Source organism: Lepus europaeus, chromosome 6, assembly GCF_033115175.1.
Source record: "Lepus europaeus isolate LE1 chromosome 6, mLepTim1.pri, whole genome shotgun sequence".
NCBI lineage: Eukaryota > Metazoa > Chordata > Mammalia > Lagomorpha > Leporidae > Lepus > Lepus europaeus.
In genome coordinates this window covers 3,832,706-3,857,413 of record NC_084832.1, presented here as the reverse complement: position 1 = coordinate 3,857,413, position 24,708 = coordinate 3,832,706, and the positions used below count along the sequence as shown (strand labels likewise).

Sequence of the window (24,708 nt, the reverse complement as noted above, 5' to 3'; positions counted from 1 at the left end):
GTCTATTGGGAAATCTGATTATGCACATAACTTGCTATCTCTTTTTGATAACATCATTTTTTCTTGTCTATTGAGAAATTGATTAAGTAATTTTCATGTAAATGTGAAGTCTTGAGATTTCCTTAAGAGTAATAAATTGTCAGAGGTTGATTAGCCTTATGAAAATGCAATACAGCATCTTAATGCTTGGATAAATGGCCTGTCACCATAAATACACTGAAAATTAAATACTTCTATCAAAATTAATGAATTTGAGTCATTGGCATGAAATGCTGAAAGCGGAGTACCTGGGGGCTCTGTCGCCACCCGGCAAGTCTTGAGAAGTGTGCGTTGTTTTATCCCATTTTCTCATCTGGTTCCAGCATCATGTTGGCGATTGTTCTGCCCTTTCTGAGTCCGGGAAGACTGTAGTGCTGGAGGACGGCTGGAATTGTTGTGCATTTCTTCATCCCATTCGTGCTTTCCCCCTGGCTTTGTCTCCTGAACGTGCATTCGGTCCACTTCTCTGCCCCTCCTGTCCGGCACCCTCACCCCAGCCACCGTCGTCTCCAGCGCAATCCTGACTTCCTGGAGGAGGTGGCCTTCCTTTCAATCCAATCTCACCGTGAACAGCTAGTGTTTACAAAGCACAAGTGTGTCCTCAAACCTCCCACCCTAAGTCTCCCCTGAGCGTTCCTCCCGGGAGGAATCCAGAATCCTTGCTCTGGAGGCCAGAATCTTGAGGATGAGATCCCCAGGGCCGGGCCCCTAGCCGCAGGCACCAGGGGCTCCTGAACACTTGATGTCAATTGTGTGACCAGAACCCTGCTCCCTGCATAAGGAGCTTTCCTGAGACTGGTCTTCTGTCCCCCAAAGTTCTGGCTCTACCTCCAGGAAGTACGGAGCTATAAACCCCCTGCCGAGTTTTCTCATCTTCACGTCAGCCTCCCCAGGGCGTCCCGGCTGGTCATGGAGCCATTCTCGGGCGTCCCTATCACGACTTTTGATTCCGTACCTCATCAAGTCGTGTTGACTACAGGCTCCCTCACAGCTGACCCTTACCTGCCCACCGTTCTCAGTGGGAGGCCTGGCAGGTGCTCTCCAATCGTAAACGACAACTGCTCTGTCTAGCAGGGTCCCAGCTCTGTCTCCATGGGTACCTTTTCTCCACTCACTGCCTCTCTGTGCCTAGATCATCAGAATTTAGTATCTTCTGCTTGCTAACGTTGACCTAAAATATCACCTGCCACTGTGCGAGTTGTGGTTTTCCTCACTCCCATTCCTGAAATACTAAGGAACTAAACCTAGGATTGATGTGGTTGCAGGAATGTCCTACGTTATGGTGGCCAACACACAGAAGAGAATGTAAACCTTATGGATTGAACAGTAAGGGCTTCTCAGGGGTCATCTGACTGGTGGATACAGAACTGTTTACAACCAGTCTGTGAGGAGATTAAGAAGAGTTTTAAGAAATGCTTAAAGCATGTTGATATTTAACTTCTGTCTGTTAGAACAAGTAAGAATCAGAGGATGCAGTTTGTCTGTCTTTGTCCTTTTGCAGGCTCGTTTTCTACTTATTCATCTATATTGTGTTTTGTGAAAATTTTAGTCCACGATTCATTGAAGCTAAAAGCAGGTGTTACTTTCCCACCAATAGAGAAGCACTGGGTTAGTGGATATCTCAAATCCTAGTGCTAAATGTGGTCATTTGAGCTCCTCCAACCTCCTCCTCCCAGCCAACCCCACATGGGTCTTCTCAGGCCACACATTTGGAAAGAGCGCTGGAGCTGCTATGTCTCGCCTGTGCGACTTGCGTTTCCCTATGGAGCTCATCAGCCCTACCTTCAGGATAAATGCCAGATACCACCTCCACCACTGCCTCCAGGCTCAGGCCTTCCTATAGTGGCTGCATTGTGCACGGGCCTTCAAAGAAAGCAATGGCTTCTCTTGCCCGGCCTCGCATCCATCTGCAGGCAGGATCCTCCATGGCTCCGTTAGAATAGCCATTGTGTCGGTCAGCTCTCTGCTGCTAGGACGTCCAGCTTGCTCAGGGCCAGGGCTGGAAGAAAGGTCCCCAGGACTGGACCTGGGCCTCCTGCCCACTGCCTTTCCCACTGCAGGTGCTTCAATGTCCCTTAACTTCTGCATCAGCCCTGCTAGTCACTTTGGTGTCCCAGGAGCTTGGCCAGGACTTCTGCGCATTCACTGCCCATAGCTGAGTGCCCAGGACTCCTTGTCTCCTTCAGGTGTTTGTGCCAGAGTCCTGGCTCATGGAAGCCTGCACATCGGCCATTGAAAACTGACGTGATCTCAAATAGTATTGTCCCCTTGGCTCACTGCGTTTTCCCCAGAGATGTATCACCCTGTCGAATTCTGCATATTTTCCTTCTGCGGGTTCACTGTCGTCTGCCTCTCCTGACATGCACACACGCTAGCACTTACACATGTCAGCGTGCACACATATCCCTGACGACACCAGGCAACATGCAAGCTCTATGAGGGCAAAAATTGCTGTTTTCACTTCTGTGTCCATAACACAGAATATGTGCCCCAGAAATACTGGTAGCCCTCTTAGCCAAATACTCGTTTTAGCACAAGAGAAGTCAACATGCCACTGTCCATGTCAAATGCTGGAGGCTGGGTGGAGTGATAACTTCCATGGGAGCCAAGATATCATTTCAGCTGCATCGTTTGAGCAGCGTTTCTACCTCGTGTTTGCTGCCATCTGACTGGTTATCTAAGGTGATGTTTCCAAACAAACTGTCCATTGCTGTTTTACTAAGTGTATAGCATTCCGTTTGGACCTCAAAAGGGGGAGTTCCCACAGGTCTGGAGCAGAAGGCAACTCCGACATCTCCAGACAGAAAAGATGCTGTAGGCAGTGGTGCACCTGCTGGCAGGGGAGCACACAGAACAAAGCCCTGCGCCCCCTGGGAGATCTGTGCCTCAGCACCAGCAAGAGCAGAAAAGGCAGTGCGAATCCTTCATGGACCACACGGAAGCTGTGGGAGCAGCGTCCCCTGGGTACACCCTTGAGATTAGTGAAGCAAAACCTACAGGATAACCACAGGTGTCTGCGCAGTGACTGCTCAGCAGGAATGTTCTAGAGCCCACCTAAGTGGCACTAAGTGAGCCCAGGTAAGGAGAGCAGAGCCTGAGAGCTTCTAGCACCCCGCCTGGCTCATCTCAACCACACCAGGCCTGTTAGTGACCGCCCAGGGCGGCCATGTGGATGGAGCTGGTCCCTTTGTCACGAGCACTTCAAGAAGACAAAAGTTGTCAACTTAGGGTCTGAAGTTGAGCTTTCCCTCACTTCACCGTGTGGACGGAGATGCTTCTGCCCTGTAACACTGCCCCACATCTATGATGGGATAAGTTCTGCTACGCAACATCTGTCATATTGTCACCTACGACTCCACTCCCGGGAAGAACTTCCAAACCCTGAATACACTTAAGCTTTTTGGGGAAAAGTCATGTATTAGAATGATGAGGGGAAGGGACCATCCAGGTGTGTACACAGTTGGACATTTTTCCCTCTGTGCCGTACGTTTACATTGTTGTTTCATTAAAACTATCTCTTCAGTTTTGAAGACTTACATGCGAGTGCTTCAAAATGTTCATGGAAAAACAGAATTGAAAGCAAAGCTTATTTGAGGCAAAATCTTTTAAGTCCATATGTATGTGAGGTCTAAAAAAACAAGTCCACACATGAAAAAACGCATATCATGGATTTTTGAATTCTTTTGCACAAAAATGAGATTTTATTTTCCATGAAATTCTTGGAGTCCACTTGTACAATAAAATATTTATTTCCCTTCTCCTGTGATCAGGGAGTGTGCCCTGTGTGCCACACACCCTTTCTGATTAGTGAAAATGGTCTGTGTTCAGTTAGAATGAACGGACATTCAGCTGTCGTCAGTAACACTGTCACACATCAATCGATAAAATCAAATCTTGTGTCTGCTTGTTCTGTGATTTTACTTAGGAAAAATGCGAACTTCCCCACCATCGCTGTGAACTTGTGTTTTTCTCCGTCTAGCTCTTTTATCTGGATGCATTTCATGCCAAACTTTAGTTTCATGGACATTGAGAATGACTAATTTCTGATTGAACTCTCATTGTATCATTGTTAAGTATATCTTTTTATTTCTGTTGTTATTTCTTCCTAAATCACGTTATCCATGCGTTGAGTGTTTCTATAGGCCCCTTGTTTGCATGTAGAGCTTGCTTGCACTTTTCCAGGCTTTAAATTTTTCTATTAAAGGTGTTTGTCTTTAAATGGCTATGTATTAGTATTTTAATCTAGTTTATAATCTTTGTCTTTTAATTAGAATATTATTATCTTAACCTGTGATGCAGTTACTGATGTATTCACATCTAAATCTATTATTTTATTATTTTTATTTTTCTATCTATGTATCTCATTATATCTCATTATTTGTTCATTTAAAAATATTTATTTTATTTTTATGCCTAGATAACTTTCATTATGTGGGTTTTTATTATTATGTGGTAACGCAGTATGCTAGCTCAGATCACTTCTTCCTGTATATTGTGTTTTATAGTCTCAGTTGGACAAATTGCCGTATGTTTAATTGGTAGTGAAATGTAACTTAAAGATTTATTTTATTTATTTGAAAGGCAGAGTGACAGAGAGACAGGGAGAGAAAGAAAGAGAGATCTCTGTCCTCTGGTTTACTTCCCAAATGGCCATAAGGACTGGTGCTGCACCAGGCCAAAACCAGGAGCCTGGAACTCCACCCAGGTTTCCCACATGAGTGGCAGGAGTACAAGCACCGGGGCCGTCTTCCGCTGCTTTCGCAAGTACATTAGCAGGGAGCTGGATTGGAAGAGGAGCCTCCAGGACTCAAATTGTGCTGCTGTGGGATGCTGGTGCTGCAGTCACCCCCTGCATCACAATGCTGGTCCTAATCCTTTATTCAGTCTTGCATTCACAAAATCCCTTTAAGATAAATTCTTAGAATCAAACCATTACTAGGGCCAGTGCTATCCCAGCTGGCCCGTATAGGTGCCAGTTCTAGTCCCAGCTGCTCCTCTTCCAATCCAGCTCTCTGCTGTGGCCTGGGAGAGCAGTAGAGGATGGCCTAGATGGTTGGGCCCCTGCACCTGTGTGGGAGATATGGAAGAAGCTCCTGGATCCTGGCTTCAGATCGGCACAGCTCCAGCCGTTGTGGCCATTTGTGGAGTGAACCAGCAGATAGTAGATCTCTGTCTCTCCTTCTCACCGTTGTAACTCTATCTCTTAAATAAATAAATAAAATCTTAAAGAATCAAACCATTTCCTGTATATGTTTATTGGAACAAAGCCTATTTGCTTTAATCCATTTGTTTGACTTATCTTTTCATTACAAACTTTTGAAACAATTTTCAAAATTTTAAAGTGTGATTTTTTTACTTCTGTTTTTAACAATTTTTAAAATGTAAGTTTTTAGTTTTTAAAAGTACTATTCATAAGATTCATGAGTTATTTACTTCTTTATCAACAGACTTTCATTGGGGACGTCCTGTTGCTTGTCAACCCTTTCAAGGAGCTTCCCATTTATTCTAACCTGGTGAGTACGAAGTCACAGTAGCTTTTCCCCACACAGAACACAGACTGTCCCTCAGGAAGCAGAGGTATTTGTATCTGACGACTCATTACAAAGGCAAAGCAAAATAATAAGTGAGCTCAGGGGCCGGCATTGTGGTGTTGCGGGTAAAGCTGCTGCCTGCACTGCCAGCATCCTACATGGGTGCCGGTTCAAGTCCCAGTTGCTCCACTTTCCATCCAGCTTCCTGCTAATGGCCTAGGAAAGCAGTGGAAGATGGCCCAAGTGCTTGGACCCCTGAACCCATGAGGGAGACCCAGATGAAGCTCCTGGCTCCTTTCTTAAGCCTGGCACAGCCTTGGCCATTGCATCCACCTGGGGGAGTAAACCAGCAGATGGAAGATCTGTCTTTCTGACTTCCAAATACAAAATAATAATAATAAAAAAATAAGTGAGCTCAAATTTTTCAGAAAATTTTAAATATTCTAAATGGAATAGTTGCATGATAGTGACTTGGATTTCTTAGGCAGCTTTGCAAATCAGAGTATTTTATCAAAAGTTTCCTTTACACTAACTATAATTTTTCTGTAATTATCATGAGGCAGGATTCTAAAATTCTGTAGCATATAACTGTGTTTCACATACTGTTGTGAGTAATCCAGTTGGTTTGGAGCCCCCATTTGAACACAAGTTCTTTCAGAAGCAGTGTGGGTAAAACAGGGTGATACCTCACCTGACCCTTTTACCAGATAACTTCCCATTTCTAGGTGTGACACCCTCACAATCAAAGGAAGTATTGCTTGTGGAAAATTACTCCAGCCAACAGCACAGGGTGACCCAACACTCTCGGGGGAGCACTCCGAGTTGTGGGCTGCTCCAGGTGATGCAGGATCTCTAACGTCACCCAGCAGGAGATGGGGCGTGCACCCGGCTCCTGAAACACAGCTGTGCTCACGGGTGCTTGGTGGTGGTGGTGGGGATGGAGAGGAGAGACACAGACACAGAAACTGCTGACTTGATGACAAAGTCCTCGCACAAGTAGCTCCTGGGAACAGGAGAATGCCCCTCCTTACCATACTCTCTCCATCCTGCGTCTGTGCCACGTGACTTTAAAACTGTATTGAGATTTGCCCACTGCGCTCATCCTGCCCAGTCCTACCCCAGCCCTACCCCAGCCTCAGCCGCTGGCAGCCGAGCAACACAGGGCAAGGGGGCTCCCCTGCAGCCGCTCCTGCAGTTAAAACCCGGGAACGAAGTTCGTCTGCCACGTGGCTCTTAAAGGTTGTGAGGGAGAACTCATTGCCATGCCCATCACTTTGCTGTTGAGTCAAGACGAATATTTGCATAAAATGTTTATTCAGGCATAATATAAACATTGTACAGAGTACAAATAGGAAGTGTTCCATTCACCTACTTTATACAGAGTGAGAGCACTCTTGCAGCCATCATGCAGGTAAAGAAAGAAATAGTCAGCCACTCTCAGATGTATTTCCCAGGCCACCTCAATAGAGACACCCCGATCCCACAGGGCCACACAGCTCTGGCTGGCTGCTGTCACCCTGTGTGTGGACAGCATTTGTAACAGCAGAACCTTAAAGAAGAGCTTTCTCTGGATCTGGCTTCTTTCTCCCACTATTTTGGAGGGGAGATTCATCCGAGATTTTGCATGGAGCTGTCCATTCCGTGCACAGGGATTCTTGTATCACTGTTTAAAAACCCCCTCTGTGGATAATCGGCAGGTTAGTTATCGTGGGAGGCTGTGGCTTCTGCGAGTGTTTTCGCTCATCTTTTGGCTATCCCAGGCACTGCCTTCATTAGATCTAGAGTGGAGTTTCCAAATCAATGTGTGCAGTTTGGCAAATGCCAACAGCTTTCTAAGTGAGTGTCCTGCTGTGTGCTCCCACAATAGAATACAGAAACTCCAGGTGCTTGTCTCTTTTGCCTACAATTAATTCATCTTGTTTGTCCATTTATCATGCTACTGGGTATATATCAAGAGTGACAGAGAGGAGAGAGCTACAGGGAGAGATATTCCATCTGCTGGTTCATGCCCCAGATGGCTACAATGAATGGTTGGGGTTGGGCCAGGATGAAGCCAGGAGCCCTGCACTTCATGAATCTCCCATACGAGTAGCAGGGGCCCAGGTACTTGGGCCATCTTCCGCTGCTTTCCCAGCCGTATAAGCAGAGAGATAGGTCAGAAGCAGAGTGGCTGGGACTTGAACCCATGCTCTGATATAGGAGCCATAGGTTTACCCATTGTGCCACAACGGTAGCCACAGACATGTAGTTTTTACTTGCTCTTGTCCATAAGGTACCTCCCTCCCAGGCATCAGCTGATGGGTTGCAGGATGTCCATTTGTCTTTCCAGCATGGCTGAGCCCTGAAGCCCTGTCCCCACAGTGCTAAAGTCATTTAGCTTTCCCGATGTCCACATTTGCTTTCTCTGAGGCCGCTGAGTTTACACAGAAAAGTGACAATGCAGGCCAAAAAAAGAACCCGAGAGGACCCTTCTTGGCTCAGCGAACGTTGATATTTTTCAGGATCTCGGCTTCTGACATCCAGGTTGCTTATGTGGTTTCCCAAGGCACAGTTAGATGGTTAAGTTGCACTTTACCTGGTATTTGCCGTTACTCATGGTAAGAGAGAGAGACTGACTGCAGCTTCATGATAGCCACAGGGTAAAGTAGACCGTATCTGCTTTTTAAAATATTTTATTTGGAAGGCAGAGTGACAGGGAATGAGACAGAAAGAGAGAGAGCTTGTATCCACCGATTTACTCTCCAAATACACCCGACAGCCAGAGCCAGGAAGTCCGTCCGGGTCTCCCAGATGGGTGGCAGGGACCTCAGGAAAATTAGCAGGAAACTGAATCAGAGATGGGCGAGCGGGGACCAAACCAGGCTCTGCAGGGAGGCCTGCTGACGTCGCCGTGGTGGCTGGACCTGCACCACACGCCCTCCCTGGCCCCATATACCCGCCCTGTTTTTATCCCTAGTGTCAGACAATCGTTCTCCTTCAACGCATGTGCTTGTTGGAGATTCTGTGTCCATTACCACTTAGTTCCGTCTTGAGGATTGCATGGGGAGACAAAGAACAGTTGCTATTTAAAGTTGACTATCAGAGGCAGGCATTGTGGTACAGCGGACTAAGACACTGCTTGGGATGTCTGTGATCTCACGCCAAAGTGCCTGAGATCTTGTCCAGCTCTGGCTCCTGGCTCCTGGCTCCTGCCTGGCTGTTGTGGGCATTTGGAGAGAGAACCAGCAGATGGAAGATCTCTCTCTCTCTCTCTCTCTCTCTCTCTTTCTCTCTGGCTCTGACTCTCAAATAAATAAAATTAAATATACATTTGAAAAGATAAGTTAACCATTACTATATGGCCCATGACTTATATTTAGTTGTCCATAGAGTTAGCAAGAATTTTAGGGTGAAAGAAAAGTTAGCTTCAAATACTTAGATGACAAATACACATACATGGGTGGTGGAAACCCCACCACTCGAGCCTCACTGCTGCCTGCCAGTGTATGTATTATCAGGAGTCTGTAGGCAGGAGCCGGAGCCTGGAATTCAGTGCAGGCACCGTGATGTGGGATGCAGGCCTCCTGACCAGCGTCCTGCTGGCTGGGCTAAGCAGCCTAAGATATAATAGCTTGGGACTGTTTCCAGAATAGTTCTTTAAGATGTAATATGATTAATGTAACATGTAATTCATGAAATTATAAGCATGTAATTTATATAATTCACGTATATTTTTATCACTTACATAAACTGAATCATAAGTTTAAATATGTGAGTATTAAATATACATTAAACATATGTTTACATATTAACTATTTAACATGAATTGAATTTTAATGAACTGTCCACAAACCTGTTCACATTTATCACCCATTACATTAATCTACATTAATTTCTTACACTCTCTCTCAGCGAGTGTAGGAAAACAGATAGAAAATTAGGTCAAATGAACACTAATGGAAAGCTCACTGTGAAACTTCCTGCTTTTCACAGGAGGTGATGGACCACCCTGTAGGGTACTTTGGAAATCCACATCTCTTATGTGGAATCAAATAGTTGGCACTGGCCCAGTGATAATTATAGACATTGGTGTTACAAAGGATTTAATTTTTCTGCTGAATTACTGGGTATCCTCTGTAACAATATTAGGGCTTAAAATGTACTGTCAGCTGCTCGTGTTAAAGTGACACCGTTGTCCGGTGTTGATCGGATGTCTGAGTCTTATTTTAAATGATACATTTGGGTCAGATATTTTGGATTCCTACTGTGCTGATTAATTTAATAAAAGACTGAAATAGTGCACTAACTATGACCCTATCTACGAAGATTATGAAGGGCAGTAGGATGTCTTCTGTGCGCCATGTTTTTGTAAAATTCGCAGGCAACATCTGTGTTTTGCTTTTCTTTTGTTACCCTCAGCTGGGTTGGATTCAGCCTTTGCCTGACACCCATTTTCTTCTCCAGCCTTAGTCACGGGTGTAGAGAGCCCTCCATGGCAAACTGCTGTGAACACAGGGCAGCAGGCAGCGCCGCCCGCCCTGGGGCAGCTCCGAGCTGTGACCTGACGTCCCGGCGAGCAGCACGTGGGTCTGGATGCAGGCTGACCCCCGGGAGCGGGCTTCATTATGGGATGCCCATTTATGGCAAGGAAAAGTCACATCATTCATTTTAAACTTGCAAGGGGTAGGGGGGGCAGAGGAGAAAGTGGAAACGTGGCCGGGTCGTTCAGTCCTGGATCTACGGACAAACACTTTAATAGCAGGAGCAAGAGTGCTTTGCCAAGCCAGCGGGCGTCAGGTGACTGTGTTAGGTGGTTATCCATGCTGAGTACGGGCGGCCTCAGCCTAGGAACTGCACAGACATTCTGAGAACAAAATGCCAATCACAGCCGAAAATGAGCAGAGACCTCCCTGGCTCCTGAGAACCACCCAGAGTAGCTGGGTTGACGACGTGTGCTCCAACTGGCCAGTCAGTAGCTCAGCAGGGAAAGAAACCCTGTTCTCCTTAGGAGGGGCTTTGCTGGGACCAATGCTGTGGCTTAGCAGGTAAAGCCACCACCTGCAGTGCCAGCATCTCACGTGGGCGCCAGTTCGAGTCCCAGCTGCTCCACTTCCGATCCAGCTCTCTGCTATGACCTGGGAAAGCAGTAGAAGATGGTCCAAGTCCTTTGGGTTCCTGCACCCGCATGGGAGGCCCAGAAGAAGCTCTTGGCTCCTGGCTTCGATTGGCCCAGCTCTGGCCATTGTGACCATCTGGGGAGTGAACCAGCAGATGGAAGACCTCTCTCTCTCTCTCTCTCTGCCTCTCTTTCTCTCGCTGTATAACTCTTTCAAATAAATAAATAAATCTTTAAAAAGGCCTCCTTTCCTTTATAAACCGACAATTTAAAACTGATGTAAGATGTACAAATGACTTTTTTTTTTCTCGACTGTGTTTAAATGGCTTGCTGGTGTGTGGGCCCATAGGCTTACTGAGTGTTTTTGACAAACAAGGACATCACAAAGCCTTGACAATCAGGACAGTCACCTACAGTCCTGATGTCCCACTGTCCTAGAGATGCTCACCCGGCCAGAGGGTCAGGCCGATTTCCCCGGCCACCCGAATCCTCACCCTCCTCCACCAGGGGGCAGTGCTCCCACCTCTCAGCTGTCTCAACTTCACACCTAACCTGGATTTTCTGAGACAAAAAGTCAGCTTGTCTCCTGAGCCAGAATCTTCCTGTGGCTGACTTCTTCTGTCACAGACTTCGCTGGACACTCAGGGGACTGAAAACGCTGCCAGTGAGTCGCTTTGGCAATCCTTGCGAGTCACCACTTCCCCGAAATGAAGTTGATGACATTTCTGTTTTCCTGAGAACTGTCGATTCGTGGCATTTCAGCTGCAATGCCTCCTGGTGTCCCAGTTTAAAGTCCCAGCTGCCGTAGGTTATGGAAGTTGCTGAGAGGGGTCGAGTGTGACGTGAATTCTCAGGGGTTCCGCTTCCTTTCCTGCCATCTATGAAGTTGGATGTTTCTGAGTTGTTCCTAAAGCCACCAGAATCATTCAAAGCTTGCAAGCGTTGAAAGATAAACTGTAAGCCTCCAGTTTTGTCGCTGTGCACGCCTCAGATTTGCTGAGGGAGAAACTTTATACTCGCTTTGTGCTGGAAGCCAGAGTCACCAGTAGATGCGTGCACTTTGGTGCAGAGTTGGGTGGATGTCGGCTGCGTCCTGGGATACGGGAGCCTGAGATTCTGTCTTCTCTGTATCCCATTTCAGGTCTCGCAGCTGTACCTGAGCGACACGGGGCGGCCGAGCCCCTCGCTGCCCCCGCACCTCTTCTCCTGCGCCGAGAGAGCCTTCCACCAGCTGTTCCAGGAGCAGCGGCCACAGTGCTTCATCCTCAGGTGAGCCCCCGGCCCATCTCCCGCGCCCAGGCCGGCTCTGCGGGGCCTCCGTTCCCTCCACCGGGCGCTGATTCCCTTCCTCGGCAGGTGCAAGCCGTCTCTATGGCAGCAGTGAGTAAGTTTGACCCCTTAGGATGGGCCCGTGGCTTGGCTGCTGGAAGAAGCCCCAGGTGGGTCTGGATCAGTATCCACAGCTTCCGGTTTGAGGATTCCAGGTGGATCTGCAGTGTTTCTGGTTTCAGAGCTGAGAAAGCGTCCCCAGGGGTGAGCCTGGAAACCTGCTGCTGCCAACATAGAATTTCACTTCTTCATAGCAGGCTGCGTTCCCGCCCCACTTCCAGGTTTTGCCCAAGCTCATGGTCTAACAGATTATTCCCCACAGATATGTTGTATTTGAAGCATTAGGTTGACGTTAGATTGCAAACCTTAAAATGCCCAGAAGGATGATTTACCACAATTCTCCAAAGACCAAAGAATAGGAGTGGGCACCTGCATCCTTGCATGGCGGTAAAGCCGCCACCTGAGACACCAGCATCCCAAATGGGTGCCGGTTCAAGGCCCTGCTGCTCCACTTTCAATCCAGCTCCCTGCTCATGGCCTGGGAAGCAGTGGAAGATGGCCTGAGTGCTTGGGACCCTGCCACTCAAATGCCGCATCAAAGACTTGGATGAAGCTCCTGGCTTTGTCTTGGCCAGCCCAGGCTGTTGGAGCCATGCGGGAGTGAACCAGTAGATGGAAGATCTCTCTCTTTCTCTCTCTCTCTCTCTCTCTCTCTCGCTCTTCCTGTCTCTCTCTCTCTCAAATAAATATTAGCAAAAAAGAACTAGGAGTGTAATGTGATGATATATTGATAGAAGGTTGAAGAAATACTTAAGTATTAACATAGGGAATGCATTAGGAAATTATGATTTATTTCAAGCCAAATCTCAATTAAAGGAAGACTTCTATTGATACAAATGGCTTTACCTTCCTATTTGTTGGAAACTGGGCATATAAATCAAATAAAAGTGAAATAAAAAACAGAGTAAAGATAGAACCTGGATAGAAACCATGAGACTTGGGTATGTAAACGCGTGCTGACGTGGTTGCTTTCACGGTATTGATTCTATAAAATGCCCATGTCCACGGAGGCTCAGACTGATGGGTGTGAGCTTCAGTGTTCACCATGGGGAGCCTCAGCTGTCCCCAGCACCCCAGGGATCAGAGGGCCTCTGTGGGGGTCTCCACCCATGCCTGAATCAAGAACTCTGTATGTCTGCTTTATTGATTGGGTTCTCTGGTCTTTGCTAAAAAGAGAAACACTTTCTAAAAACTGAGGAGCCTGCACAGTGGTGTTGACAGTCATGCCAACTAACAGTCACTGCGAGCTCACCTCGTGCAGAGCCTGGGCCAGGTGCGTCCTGTACAGGAGCGCCCAGAAGGGTGCGTGGCCTTTTCCGAGAGAGGCCGGGGCATGAGGCTCTGTGGCACACACACCTCCCTGTCGACGCACTGGCTTTCCCCTGCAAAGCTGAGGGTGACCTTCTGCTTGGCCGGGTGTCTGTCTGCCTCGCCTCCCCTCGGTGAGGGGGTCTTTCACTGCAAGACAGCAGGTGGCAGAAACTGCCTCCCCTTCATCTGTGGTTCCAACATCTAATGTGTGCCCGAGGCGTGGGATCTAACATCCCTTTCCAAAGTGTTTGGAATGAACACATCAAACTGAAGAACAGACTTCAACCATATTCTTTTTTTTTTTTTTTTAGATTTATTTATTTCTTTACTTGAGAGGTAGAGTCAGTCAGAGAGAGGGAGAGATAGAGAGAAAGGCCTTCCAGTCATTGATTCAATCCCCAGATGGCCACAACGGCCACAGCTGAACCAATCCGAAGCCAGGAGCTTCTTCCAGGTCTCACACAGGTGCAGGGGCCCAAGCACTTGGGCCATCTTCCGCTGCTTTCCCAGGCCATTAGCAGAGAGCTGGATTGGAAGAGGAGCAGCTGGGACACGAACCGGCTCCCACAGGGGAGCTGGCATCACAGGCAGAGACTCAGCCTACCATGCCACAGCGCCAGCCCCTACCACATTCTCCTGAAAACCTGCAGTCATGTTATCCCCGCATCACGGGTGTGTCTGGGAATTGTCTTTGCCCATCTGATTGTTAGACTGCTCCTACCACACCAGTCAACATGTGTCTCTCCTCTATTCCTTAGTGGAGAAAGAGGGTCTGGAAAATCGGAAGCCAGCAAACAAATCGTGCGACACCTCACCTGCCGCTCCAGCGCCAGCCGGGCTCTGTTTGAATCCAGGTTTAAGCATGTAAGTTTCTTGTCTGCCCCAGAAGCTAGGAGAATGAATTATGTACAATGCAAGGGAAATGTCATTTACAAATAGAGGGGTCAAACTTCGAGGAAAGAAAGGAAGAGCACGAGCCCGGGGGTGAGTGGATATTTTCCCAAGTGCACATTTGTTTCCTTTTATGCATTTAAAAATATCTTGAAGGCGCTCTCTCTTTGTGTTTGCTCTAAGTTGTTGGATCTAAAACCCGCGATACTGTTAGATTGTGGTTCACCTAGAAGGCGGTCTTTCTGAAGATTGGTACCCTTGTTGTCTGTGGCCTGAAAAGCAGTTAAATGATTGACAACAAATGTCAGTTTATCCAAAAGAACTGACAAGAGTAAACCTGAGTGATGTTGCTAGGTGATAGACCTTCTTCTCCCACCGTGATTCTAAATCATATTGGAAATCATGGGTGCGCTGCGTTCCGTGCCATCTGCAGGCACCGTGTCCTGCTCCTTCAGCCACTGAACACACGACCAGGAATGGAGAGCACACAGAGGCCTGTCGCAGGCAAGCTGAAGCCCAGAGAATTTCATACGGTGAAACTCGGAAGCTGTCAGAATGGCCCCTGCAGGTGCCTGTCTGTGCCCTGCTGCTCTTGTCTTCACACACTGCTGGCAGGTGTTGCTGGTGGGGCTTTCCGAGACCTGGGTCTGAAGTGGAGGCTCCTGCTGTCTGGCTGACTGACAGGTGTCAGAAGGGACCGTAGAGAACACACAGAGCAACCCTCTGTAGCCAACCACAGAAATGAGCAGGACTCAGCTGCCTGTCTCTCGGGGCCTCCCCCCGTAGATCAGATGCCCCCACATTTCAGCACTTGCTTTCACAGCTTGACCATTTTCTGATGTGTGTCCACACAGCGGTCAGGGCTCACAGGGCAGCCCTGCTCCCCAGGCCAGTCAGGACCCACACACTTCCTTCCCAGTGCTGAGGAAGGGGGAGGAACTCCTGAGCCAGGAAGAGGCCTCACTCAGTCCACAGATTCAGGCTGGAACATAGCCACACGCCGTGTAGACAGAACTCATCTCCAACCAGGCAGCCCACTATTACCTGCAGGAAGTGGAGAGAGAACTTCTCGCAGTCTGTCTCCCCGTAACTCCCTCGCTCAAAACCCTGGGCTGGTCCTCGAAGCCCAGAGGATGAGCGACACCCAGCGTTCTTCCCGACTGTGCTGGGTTCCTGTCCGGCCTCCTGGCGCTGTTTGCTGGCCCTCTGGCTGTGCTGGACCCACCTGTGGACATGCATCCCTCCCAGACAGGGCCACGCCGTCTTGCTCATGGGTTTGCTGCTTCAGCGAGGGTCTGTGACATGTTCCCCAGTGCCTGTCCCTGGAATCCAGGGATGCCATCTTTCCCTAGGAGACCCTAGGTGGTGAATAAATCCAGAGAAGCATACAACACCTTTAGATACTTCAGCAAATCTAGGGAACATTGAGATTATCAGCCAAATGTAATAGGAATAAATGTGGGGTGTGCAATCAGGACTCGGTACGTTTGTGTGTGAACGTATGTGTGCGGTGTGACTTATGGAACCAGCATTGGCATCTTCTCATACCTGTCTTACCCTCTCTGCCTTTATTACATAATTGCTCCCCTCTTTTAATAACTATCCGCTTATCTAAGAGTCGAAAAGATACATTATTCAACCTATTTAACCTCTCAGTTCCAGAGATCATTGAATGTATGTATCAATACTCATGTTCAGTTCCTCACACACAACAGATGAATACAGATTTTCCTAAAAATACATCCGCATGCGCCGTAGAGCAGTCCAGACAGCGATGCACGCTGGTGCTCCCTCATCGCCTCGGCACAGCCCAGGCTGCTGCACCACGTGCCGCTGTCCGTCAGCACTTACTCAGCGTGAGTTCTCACAGGTGCAGTGGTGCAGCCCAAGTGCCCGATGACGATCCCCAGCCTCTAGCTGTGCAGCTGTTTGCAGGAAGACCCTGGCATTTTATCTCGGCAAATTTCTGTCTCACAATGTCAGCATACACTGGGACAAAGCAGCTGCTCTTCTTCCAGCTCATTCCCATCATCAGTGTCATCGGAAAACTCCAAGTTTTGAAATCTAGCGATGCATGAAGCCGTGAATATTGTGCTATTGGTGTTTGTTTCTGGGTCACCTGCTCTGGGCAACGATTTCTGCCGGGTGGTGCTTCCTGGGGAATATGCTGGAAATTTGTAGCATCTGAATCCTCATTTCGAAATGAAAGGAACTCATGTCTAATCCTGGAGTGGTGTTTGCCATATCTTCTACCTTTGGTTCTCTTTATCAGTCCTTAACATTTAAGGATGCTCTAATAGATTCCTAAGATAATGGCTGATTCTGGAGACTTTCCCTTTAAGACTCACTTTCAATAAATAGTTTGAAACCTTTCTCTATGGCTTCATATGAGACTATTGCTGACTTTAATTTACTTCCATCTTTAAGGCTATACTATATTGAGCACTTGCATAATTCTGCTCAAAATATTTTAACATGTTGAGATAATGTGTGAAGAACAGAGTAACCTCTCTTGCTTCACATAGAATACACTGACAATTACTTTCTAACGTTTAGAGCATGCATAAAACAAGGTCACACATCCTGTTGACATAACTGTAGTGACAAGGAACAATGGCTCTCCCTCTAAATTGCAGACTAAAATAATCATTCATTAAAAAGATTGTGAGAGAACAAGCTATGTACATAATCTCTAATAGGCAGTCTAGATTATGTAAATTGGCTTTGTATTTTAGTTTAGGTGAATGTATTCTAGTTTGCATTCCTTTGAATAAGATAGGTGACATTTTCCAAATCAACTAGTCTAAGAACCAAAACTATAATGTCTTTGTGAAGTTCCAGTACAACCACTTCTGTATGAGTTGTATTCATTCTTATGACAAATAAAATGTGTCATAAACTTGTGATTTCTAATCTCAGAAGAAACATTGCCCACTTTTGTGCTCTAAGCTCCATGTCAATTATGCTTTGTTTCTTTCCCTTTAAATTATCATCTCCATGACTACAATTCAGTTTCCAAGATGTTCATGAAAATTACCCAGCCACAGGCTTGCAAAGCATCCAAGCATATGTACAGGAATTAAGTGCAACCTCGGATACATCTGTGGGTTGTCTGTAAATTTTTAAACCATTACAGAGGCTCAGTGAAACAAAGGACGTTGGAGAGATGGGTCATTTTTTTCTGCGTGAAAGAAAAACTTTGGTTACAGAAACCAAGAGAAAGGAGCATCTTTGATCTGTCTGAAGTCCAGGATGAGACATAGGGAAAGGAACACTCACTAGGTAACCCTAGAAGTGGAGCAGAGTGAGCCAGGCTGGAGGGACAGGCTAGTCAGGTTCAATGGGGGACATGACTCTGCATTATCACCAGGCATCACCAGGCTGCAGAGCACTGGCCCGTGGGGTCAGGTGCACCCCAGAGGCACCAGCAGCACCTTCCAGAGGGAAAGGCTGGGAGGAGAGCAGGCGGTGTCGCCTGGATCCTGGGACAGAATGGAGGGCGGTTTGGATCAGCAGTTGGTAAACAGAGTGGTGGAGAAGTGAAGCGAACGGCATACAGGGGTGGGGTCCAGGTGTCTGGGAGAGAGTGCTGCAGAGGCGCCGTGGTTGTGCAGAGGTTGTGTCGAGCGCTTGGTGGCAGGTGGGGAGCCAAGGAGCAACAGGAACGGGCTGGGTGGTCAGTGAGTCTCGCACACTGATGGGGAGGAGAGAGAGCAAAAGAAAGGTTCAGCTGCTGCCTGGAAGGGGAGGGAGAGAAATGATTTTTGGTAATAAGATGCAGATGACCCACTTGTGTTATTAAGGGACCTACAGCTGAAATACTTCCGACTGTCAGTCTTCCACTGCAGCTGTCCCATCGTAAAAGGCTGCTTGGGTCAATATTTTGGCTTTGCCATGTGGTTCGGTGGATGCACAAATCCTAGCACCAGACACACCGCCGCTGTCCCCTTGCACCATTTCAGGGCAGCTAGGAGCAGGCCAGAGGGGCTGTTTGGGTTCTGACGCCTGTGTTTGTATCTCGGGTGTCAGGAGCAGGGGTTTTCCATGGCACTGGATTTATTGGAACAGAAAAGTCATGTTCTGGAAAGACTGCCTGTGGTTTCTCGCCAATTCTGGACCAAATACATTTCAACTTTAACAAACATTGAGTTGCATGCGAAGCACTTGAATCAGCATTTATTGAGCAATAAATTGATGGGCTCCACTTGGTGAGGGTATGGTTTGTTATTGAGAAGGCCACCCACTTTTACTTTTACTTTTAGAAAATACAGCAGGGGCCAGCTCTGTGGCCTAGTGGGTAAAGCCACTGCCTACAGCACTGGCATCCCATATGGGCGCCTGTTTGTGTCCTGGCTGCTCCACTTCCCATCAAATTCCTGCTAATGGCCTGGGAAGATCAGAAGATGGCCCAAGTGCTTGGGTTCCTGATAACGTGTAGAAGACCCAGATGAAGCTACCAGGTCCTGATTGCACCCATCTGGGGAGTGAACCAGTGGATGGAAGACATCTCTATTTCTCCCTCCCTCTCTCTGTAACTCTCAAAATAAACAATTCTTTAAAAAAAGAGAGAGAGAGAGAATTAACTACTACAGTAAGAGTGGATGACTTTTAGTGGCAAAACTACTGAAATTATAAAAAAGAATACAACAGTGTGAGTAGAGAAATGTCATGCCAATACAATTTGAATCAGAAAATATTAACGTTGTATATATTTAATTTCCTTCACTTCTCTGCTAATTGAAATTTTTCACTGTGCAACAGTCTTGTTATTTGTTTCAAAGTCTGGCTGAGCTATGGAATAGAATTTGTTTTCTCCATACGTATAATATATTTACTTGGTGCCACCTGTTGGTCAAATGGCAAATTAAAGATGAAAACCATTGGCTGTTAGAGTCTGACTAGCATTTTAACCTTGAACTATGAAACAGTGGGCGATGTGAGCATGCTGTGTGAGTATTTACATGTTGCTAGATGGTTTTAGCTGTGTGTTAGCGTCATGCCCTTTATGCCTTTGTTGTTATTCGAGCAGTGAGGGCTGTGTGGTGCGGTGACTCAGTGTGGGATTCTGCAGCCAGAGTGCCTGGAGTCCAATCCCAGCTCCGTTATTTAGAAGCTCTGAGCTGAGCCTCAGGAAAGTTAACCTCTGTACGTATTTCCCCTTTTGTAAAGAGACACTGTGAGGGTGAGAAGACAGCATGCTCCCACCTGCACACACATTCTCACTGTAGAGCTGGCCCGCAGGAGGCATGATCTACCTGCACCTGTCACTCTTGACCATGTTGCGTATTCACAGCGTGTGGACATGCCTACCAGACAGCCTCGGAAGCACTTCATTCCTGTGCTGGAAGAGGGGGAGATGAGTTGGGGAGAAGCTCAGGAACTTGCTCAGTGTCACATAAAGTGTCGCTCGCTGAGCTGGGCTGTGCGGGGTTGCTGATTCTCACCACAAGCACGCGCATCCCACCATGAGCCGTGCTTCCTATTGGTGACCATTGATGGTCCCGAGATGTTTCACCTGGAATGACAAACAGCACTTCATTGTCAGGCGCAAGACCAAAAAGATTCATCCTAAGCATTGTGAGGACTTTTTAAGTAAAATTATAGATGTCAGAGATATGTTCTCATCCCACTATTAATTCCAGTATATATTTGATGTATGTATGATACATATGATATAATTAAATATAATGTATTTAATATTATTGAAGCAGGAACAAAAAATAAGAGTTTAGTGAGAACTAAAGTCAGTGAGAATTAAGTCAGCTCCTACCTTCAGCCTGGCCCAGCCCTGGCTGTTGTGGCATTTGGGGAGTGAACCAGCAGAGGGGAGCGCTCTCCCTCCCTTTCTCCCTCCCTCCCTCCTTCCCTACTCCCTCCATATGTCTGTTTCTTACTTTCTCTCACAAATAAAAAGATAAAAATTTCTAAGATAAGATTGTTATTTAAAGACCTAACACACAAGAACTCCATAAAGATATTTATCTCCAAAGCTTCAGACTTCAAAACCAGTTAAAAATTTCAGCACTTTGGATTGTTGGTTATCATCAAAGTGTTATTTTATGATCTTTCCACAATGTAAAAAACTCCTGAAACACTTATTTAATGTAGCAGATGTCATTAAGGAAATTAAGATAGTAAGATCAAAGCATCTTTTAAAATGTGAGACTAAAGTTTTCCAAAAATCTGGCACCAGAAATTACAGAGAAGGGGAAATCTACCCCGTGTTTTCAACAAGGTGCTGTGCTCCCTCTTGTGGCTGCTGCAGAAACTGTACCCAATGTTAACTAGAAAGAAAAACACCGGGCCTGTTCTGTGGCATAGCCAGTTAAAGCCCTGGCCTCCAGCGCCGGCATCCCATGTGGGCACTGGTTCTAGTCCTAGTTGCTCCACTTCTGATCCTGCTCTCTGCTGTGACCTGGAAAAGCAGTAGAAGATGGCCCAAGTCCTTGGGCCCCTGCACCTGCGTGGGAGACCTGGAAGAAGCTCCTGGCTCCTGGCTATGGATCAGCTCAGCTCTGGCCATTTGGGAAGTGAACGAGCAGCTGGGAGACCTCTCTCTTTCTTTGGCTCTACCTCTCTCTGTAACTCTATATTTCAAATGAATAAAATGAATTTTTTAAATGGAAGGACTCTCTAGACTGTCATACCTCTTGGTCACCATCAGCAGCACAGCTCGAGCTGGAAGGTGGAGAGGACGGCCAGTCAGATGCTAGGGTGCCGCAGAGGGAGGCTGAGCAGGGGTGCAGGCTGGAAGACAGTGGGTGGAAAAGAAATGAAATTCAAGGCCAGCGCCATGGCTCAATAGGCTAATCCTCTGCCTGCGGCACCGGCACCCCAGGTTCTAGTCCCAGTCGGGGTGCCAGATTCTGTCCCGGCTGCTCCTCTTCCAGGCCAGCTCTCTGCTGTGGCCCGGGAGTGCAGTGGAGGATGGCCCAAGTGCTTGGGCCCTGCACCCACATGGGAGACCAGGAGAAGCACCTGGCTCCTGGTTTCGGATCAGCGCGGTGCGCTGGCTGCAATGGCCATTGGAGGGTGAACCAATGGAAAAGGAAGACCTTTCTCTCTGTCTTTCTCTCTCACTGTCCACTCTGCCTGTCAAAAAAAAAAAAAGAAATGAAATTCAAAAGGACGTGTCCTGCCTCTCCTCAAGCAGATTCATTACTCAGAGGAATTCTGGCTGTTGCTTCCACCAACTCTGTTCTTCCCCTCCAAACTGGCCAACGCTCTTCTTGTTCTATTCCAATGGAAAGTCTCAAATAACATTTGCTATGTCTGTGTGTGTACACAAGTGAGTGTGCTCCTGTGTGTGTTCACGTGTGTGCAGGCATGTACAGGTGCAGGTTCACATGTGTGCAAGTGCACAGGGAGAATGGCCGCGCTGCCTTGCAGGGAGGCAGTGGACACGGAAGCCATGTGCACAGAGACAGAGGGAGCTACACGTTTGCGTTTTGGGAAACAGCAACCTTACTGTTCAGTACAGAACCTTTCAGGGACAGAATATTCCCCACCTCCCTGCTGACTGTTCCTCCCCAATTGGTTTGTTTCACAAACGGATAGATCGCTGACGCCCTCTCCTCCATCACAGGTCCTGTGCATCTTGGAAGCCTTCGGACACGCAAAGACGACACTGAATGACCTGTCCAGCTGCTTCATCAAGTACCTGGAGCTGCAGTTCTGTGAGAGGAAGAAGCACGTCACGGCAGGTAAGTGTCCGTTAGCAGGCGTGCTGTAGAGGAGGGCAGGGCTGGGACCTGCCATCACGGCAGGTAAGTGTCCCATTAGCAGGCGTGCTGTAGAGGAGGGCAGGGCTGGGACCTGCCAGACAGGGCCTCCTCCTTCCTGGGCAGGAAAGCCCAGGTGAGACCAGGAGGGAGGGAGGAAGACGTCCTCACCAGCTGTGCTTGGAGACCCCTGGGCTCTTCTGCGCCATGCTCACCAGGGGAGGACGAGGATCCACACCCAGGCACGCAGCAGGTGCCATGTCTGCAGTGTCAATTTAATGCCGTCCAGCGTAAGGTGAACCTGTTGAAGATGACAGTTATGTGTAAACAGTGCAATGTGGAACCCAATCCCAACCCAAAGAGCTGGATGGGATCATCCTTGTTGAACACAGAAAGGAACCCAAGTGCATAAAGAAATCATAACGTTAGTCTACAAAGTCCTGCGCATAACACACTGAAATGTTTCTACACAGGACTGAATATGTTTTAAATGATCGAATTAAAACAAAGCCAAGCATCGTGATGATCCCAAACTAACACCAAAGGGAATCTGTTTCTTATTTAGATTAAATATTTACTTTGTATTTCATGAAACTCCTTATTTAAAATTCAACCAATTGAGAATTCCCCATGGATGCTACATCTTTCTAATCCAAACAGTTTATCCACATAAGTTAATAGTGTAAGCACAATTATAGGGGACATGTGTAGCCTAAAAAATCTACAGCAGTTGCCAGCGCACAGGTATTGATTTGCTCTTTATAAATGATTTTCTAAAGAACTCCGTTTCATGTGGCTTTTTCAAGTTACCCTGTCTTCCCTTCAGGAAATGAATGTTAGCGTTGATTATAATCTGGGCACAAGCTGTGTGTTGCAGCAAGTGTTTGCCAAAATCAAATTTCTACTAAATGAAACCCAGCAATGCTCATAAGAGGAGAAAGGAAAGCTCATTTTAGATGTTGAAGCTGGAAGCTGAAGTTCTCATTTTTTTCTTTTCTATTTTAATGGATAACTAAGAGTTCTGAAGATCCACTCTTTCATAAGTGAAATGTCCAGGTCTGGTGTCTTGGGCCCTCAGGGGAGGACTCTCCCTGTGGAAGCCTTGGCCCAGCCTTCTCCATCACCAGGGCAGTTTTCCTTGTGGGCCTGATAGCTACAAGAGGATTCAGGAAGCTTGTGTACAATGAAGTACAAGATTAGAATTAAGAAATGCAAACTGTAGTTCTCAACACGAGCCCCATCAAGGTCAGGACGCCCTTGCAGGTGATGGTTCCAGCCATGTGGTCCATCCCTAAAGAGCTGCAGATTGGAGGGTTTTAACCATGTAACACAGTCTTTTTCACAGACTGGCTGGGTAACCATGAGTGTCCTGTTGTCGCCAGTAGCAGAATTGCAGTTCTGTGAGATGAAAGTAAGGATAGAGGAGCAAAGTTTATTATTTTTTAAATATTTATTTATTTGAAAGTCAGAGTTAGAGAAGGAGGCAGAGAGAGAGGTCTTCCATCTGTTGGTTTGCTCTCCAATTGGCCACGATGGCCAGAGCTGGGCCAATCCGAAGCCAGGAGCCAGGAGCTTCCTCCAGGTCTCCCACATGAATGCAGGGTTACAAGGATTTGGACCATCCTCTGCTGCTTTCCCAGGCCACCAGCAGAGAGCTGGATCAGAAGTGGGGCAGCTGGGTTTTGAACCAGTGCCCATATGGGATGCTGGCACTGCAAAGTGCCACTATGCCACAGCGCCAGCCCTGGAAAGTTGATTAAGGCCTGCTCTAAAGGAGGAATGGGCCAGTCAAGAGAACACAGCGATCGCTTCCTGGTTTGGGGATTTTCCCCTAACGTGTGAGGGGCGTTGACTGGTGATGTGGCAGTGATTCTCACGATTGGCACTTTTGATTGACATCTGACAGTGTCATGCCTTGAGTTCTCTGTGTTTGCAGCTTCCCGGTGTGGGACCAGACTGTCTAGGGAGGGGCAGGGCTCAAAACTGCAAAGCTAATTATGTTCTAATGATTGTTGAGTGAAGCAAGGTCACCCCAGTGTCAAACTGGGTCTCATTGCCCATGTGCCATAACCTAGGCCTGGTTTGGCTGAGTTCCTGTTTTATCAGAACACTCTCACCACAAGTGAACTGCAAAGCGGGTGTCTTGGGTGGGCCCTGAGATACAGCAGGGTCCTTGGTTTCACCCTTGGAGGAGGGTCTTGTGGCCCCTTCCTAGTCACTTGTGTAAGTATCTGCCTGACAGCTTAAAGTTTTTTTAGAGATTCATTTATGGGCTCAGCGCTGTGGCATAGTGGGTAAAGCTGCCACCTGCAGTGCCGGCATCCCATATGGGCTCCAGTTCAAGTCCTGGCCGCTCCACTTCCGATCCAGCTCTCTGCTATTGCCTGGGAAAGCAGAAGAAGGTGGCCTAAGACCTTGGGCCCCTGCCCCCATGTGGGAGACCTGGAAGAAGCTCCTGGTTCCTGGCTTCAGGTCGGTGCTTCTGCAGCCATTGCAGCCATATGTTGAATGAACCGGCAGGTGGAAGAACTAACTAACTAACTAACTAACTAACTAACTAACTCTCTCTCTCTCTCTCTGTTTTTTGGCCTCTGCCTCTCTGTGACTCTGCCTTTCAAAAAAAATATCTTTTTTTAGATTCATTTATTTACTTTAAAGGCAGAGTGAGTGTGAGAGAGGGGAGAGTGAAGGAGAGCTTCCACCATTGGTTCACTTCCCAGATGGCTGCAAT

General features: G+C 47.4%; 1 protein-coding gene across 1 annotated transcript in view; it reads left to right on the top strand.

Annotated features, from left to right (window-relative positions):
• The window catches only part of MYO16 (myosin XVI), a 514,229-nt gene that overhangs the window by 194,895 nt on the left and 294,626 nt on the right, over positions 1-24,708 (top strand). Inside the window, exons 11-14 of the mRNA XM_062195254.1 lie at positions 5,487-5,552; positions 11,807-11,934; positions 14,124-14,229; positions 21,842-21,959. Of these exons, the coding sequence (XP_062051238.1) occupies positions 5,487-5,552; positions 11,807-11,934; positions 14,124-14,229; positions 21,842-21,959 (418 nt within the window). The remainder of the gene's footprint in view (positions 1-5,486; positions 5,553-11,806; positions 11,935-14,123; positions 14,230-21,841; positions 21,960-24,708) is intronic.